At 39.5% G+C, this 3,094-nt stretch overlaps 1 protein-coding gene across 1 annotated transcript in view; it reads left to right on the top strand.

Moving 5' to 3' along the window:
- LOC106871106 (serine/threonine-protein phosphatase 2A activator) overlaps positions 1–3,094 on the top strand; it is an 8,690-nt gene that overhangs the window by 5,004 nt on the left and 592 nt on the right. The window contains exons 6-7 of the mRNA XM_014917408.1: positions 2,151–2,251; positions 3,043–3,091. Of these exons, the coding sequence (XP_014772894.1) occupies positions 2,151–2,251; positions 3,043–3,091 (150 nt within the window). The remainder of the gene's footprint in view (positions 1–2,150; positions 2,252–3,042; positions 3,092–3,094) is intronic.

The following is a 3,094-nucleotide window of genomic DNA, read 5'->3' as shown; positions in this document are numbered from 1 at the left end:
TTTTACGTGTCACCCGCACGAAAACGGCCACGCTCGAAATGGTGTCTTTTATGTGCCACCCGCACAAGCCAGTCCAGGGGCTGAGGGTGATAAATTGAATATTAATTTAATTAACATCAATTTAAAAACTAGTGGCCTAGCATATAAAAAAATCTGAGAATTCAGAAAAATTGTATTACATGCGTATAAGAAGGGATGACCACTAAGTGGACATCCGATATGCTAGAAAAAGATCATCTACGATCTAACCACAAAGAAAAGAATGTTCTCCAGAAAAATTCAGCAAACACCAGAACATAAGTGGGCAAGGCAAATGAAAATATACAAAATAAAGAATTAATCGTAGACTGGGTTTCGCTATTAACTCTTTTACTTAGTGGCCATCCCTTCTTATACGCATATATATGTATATACACACACACACATACACATATCCTCTTTTCATTTCTCTCTTCGTTTTTCTCCCCCCTCCCCCCCTCTCTGATTTGTCTTTCATGATGTTTGTCTCTCTCACGCTATACACCCACATGGACCATTTTCCTTACATTTAATCTATTAAGCTAACCACTTAATCTATTCCTTCAATGTGAATGCAACATTCCCAATATTACCCAGATTTACCTGGGATTATACTTAAGGGACTATACATCATCATCATCATCATCATCGTTTAACGTCTGCTTTCCATGCTGGCATGGGTTGGACGGTTTGACTGAGGTCTGGAAAGCCCAGAGGCTGCACCAAGTTCCAATCTAATACTGGCAAGGTTTCAACAGCTGGATGCCCTTCCTAACGCCAACCACTCTGAGAGTGTAGTGAGTCCTTTTTACGTTCCACCGGCATGGGAGTCAGTTAGGCTGTCCTGCCCTCGATCAGGCTGCCCTAGGACAAGTTTCCACTACTAAATTCACTCACAAGACATTGGTCAGCCCAGGACTATATTATTAATAGAAGACACTTACCCAAGATGTAAAATGTTGCAGATTGGAACTGAACCCAGAACCACACAACCACACCAGTATGGTATCTGATTCAAAACTTAAATAATTAAAATAGTTACTGGAGAATTGTTTGACCACACACACATCCAGGCTTTGTTCATGGAAGTATAGACTAACTTCCATACCTTCTGGAACAAGAGGAACTGTGAACGTTATTCTTCCGTCTTTATTCTTCTGTCGACTGTTTTATTCTTTTATACATTGTGAATTCTCTGTCTGGAACTTTCCTGCATACACACCTTGTCTCTGATGATGGAATACCCAGTGTATGGAGATGTTGACCCATCACTTGGGATATCTCAGAAACAGCTGTAGTCATTGATTACTTCTACTTCTCCATTTTTGATTCACCTTTAATTAAATATTCTAAATGACCTGAGATACTCGTCCTGTCTTGGTTTTGTTGTCCATTTTCCTTTAATTTATAAGAAAATGATCTACAAGAAAATGATGATACACACACACACACACACACACACACACACACACACTGAGCACCCATCATCATCATCATCATCATTGTTTAACATCTGCCTTCCATTTTGGCATGGATGGGATGGTTTCACAAGAGCCGGTCTGGAAGAAGCCTGCACCGTACTTCTGTGACTGTTTTGGCAATGTTTCTACAGCTGGATGCCCTTCCTAACACCAACCGCTCAGCAGAGTGGGCTTGGTGCTTTTTACATGGCACAAGCACAGGTGAGGTCACTATTAATCAGACCGGTGTCCCCATCTTGAATTGATTTCACTACATTTTAGCTGTTGTTTTCTCCAGCCTTCTTCACAAGTGTCTTGTGTGGAACTCAGTTGTGATATTAGAATTTCAAACCTAATCCTTTATTTGATCCACAGGGGTGCAATGTTCTCATTCCGTTCTCTGTGTTTCATGACAGTTGATTTTTCTCAATCACCTTAGTGTTTTTCAGGAGGATGTTCAAAGCGTTTTCATTCCCCCCGCCCACCTTCACAAATTTTAGCAGGTGCACTTGCATCCCCTGTTCTTCCTCTTCCTGACCCTATGTCTAGGATGATTTTTGAAGGCATTTTTTGAGAAAACAAGTGGTGTCTTAGATGCTGTTAAATGCAGTAATTAACTGTTTGATAAATGTTTCTAATTATATGTGTATTTTGAAAAAAAATCTTTTGTAGGTCATCCTCGAATTTTACCAAAATCCTTTATCAACCCAGAAATTTACGAACATTTTAGTCAAGACTACATCTTTTTAGCTTGTATAAAGTACATTAATCAAGTGAGTTGAAATTTACTTTGTTTTAATTTTTCCCTTTCTGTCTAATATTTTGTTGTATGTTCTAGAAACTTTGCTTAATGTAACAATATGGATTAATCAGGCAATTAACATCACCTTTTATCATTTTCCTTGGATTCTGTCATCATCACCATCATCATCATGTTCCTTTTCTATGCTTGCATGGGTTAGATGGAATATGTTGAGGCAGATTTTCTACAGCTAGATGCTCTTCCTGTCACCTAGCCTCACCTGTTTCCAAGCAAAATAAATACTTCCCCATAGCTAGACATGTTTTCCCGAAAGGTTGGAAACAGCTTCGTTCAATTTCCATCTACCAGATCAGCTTACAATGCTTTGATTAGCCTGGGGCTATAGTAGAAACAGGGGGTCTTGGACATTGTCTCAGGGAGGCCCAACACTCAAAAAAACCCAGCCACTTTCCCTCCATGAGGCTCAAACTCTTGTAAAAAAGCTTGGTCACTTTGCCTCTTTGAGGCCCAATGCTCAAAAGGAAATAAGCCACTTTGCCTCTGTGAGGCCTAACACTCGAATGCATTTCTAGTGGAAGCACTAGGCCTCAGATTTGGGGGAAGGGATTAAGTCGATTACATCGACCCCAGTGCATAACTGGTACTAATTTTATCGACCCCGAAATGATTATTCAATAATAATCTCCACGAGAACTTGTGTTGCCATCTGTTCTGTCCTGATTAATTAAACTAAAATAATATTGCAATTGAAATAAAGATGGTGAAAGCGTTGGCATTAATTTGGGTTTTCTTTGAAAACAGGTGAAAAGTGGTCCTTTCTTTGAACATTCCAATCAACTCTGGAGTATCAGTG

The sequence above is a fragment of the Octopus bimaculoides genome, chromosome 1 (assembly GCF_001194135.2).
Source record: "Octopus bimaculoides isolate UCB-OBI-ISO-001 chromosome 1, ASM119413v2, whole genome shotgun sequence".
In the NCBI taxonomy this organism is placed as follows: Eukaryota; Metazoa; Mollusca; class Cephalopoda; order Octopoda; family Octopodidae; genus Octopus; species Octopus bimaculoides.
Note: the sequence above shows the minus strand (reverse complement) of the source record. Positions and strands in the feature narration are given on the sequence as shown.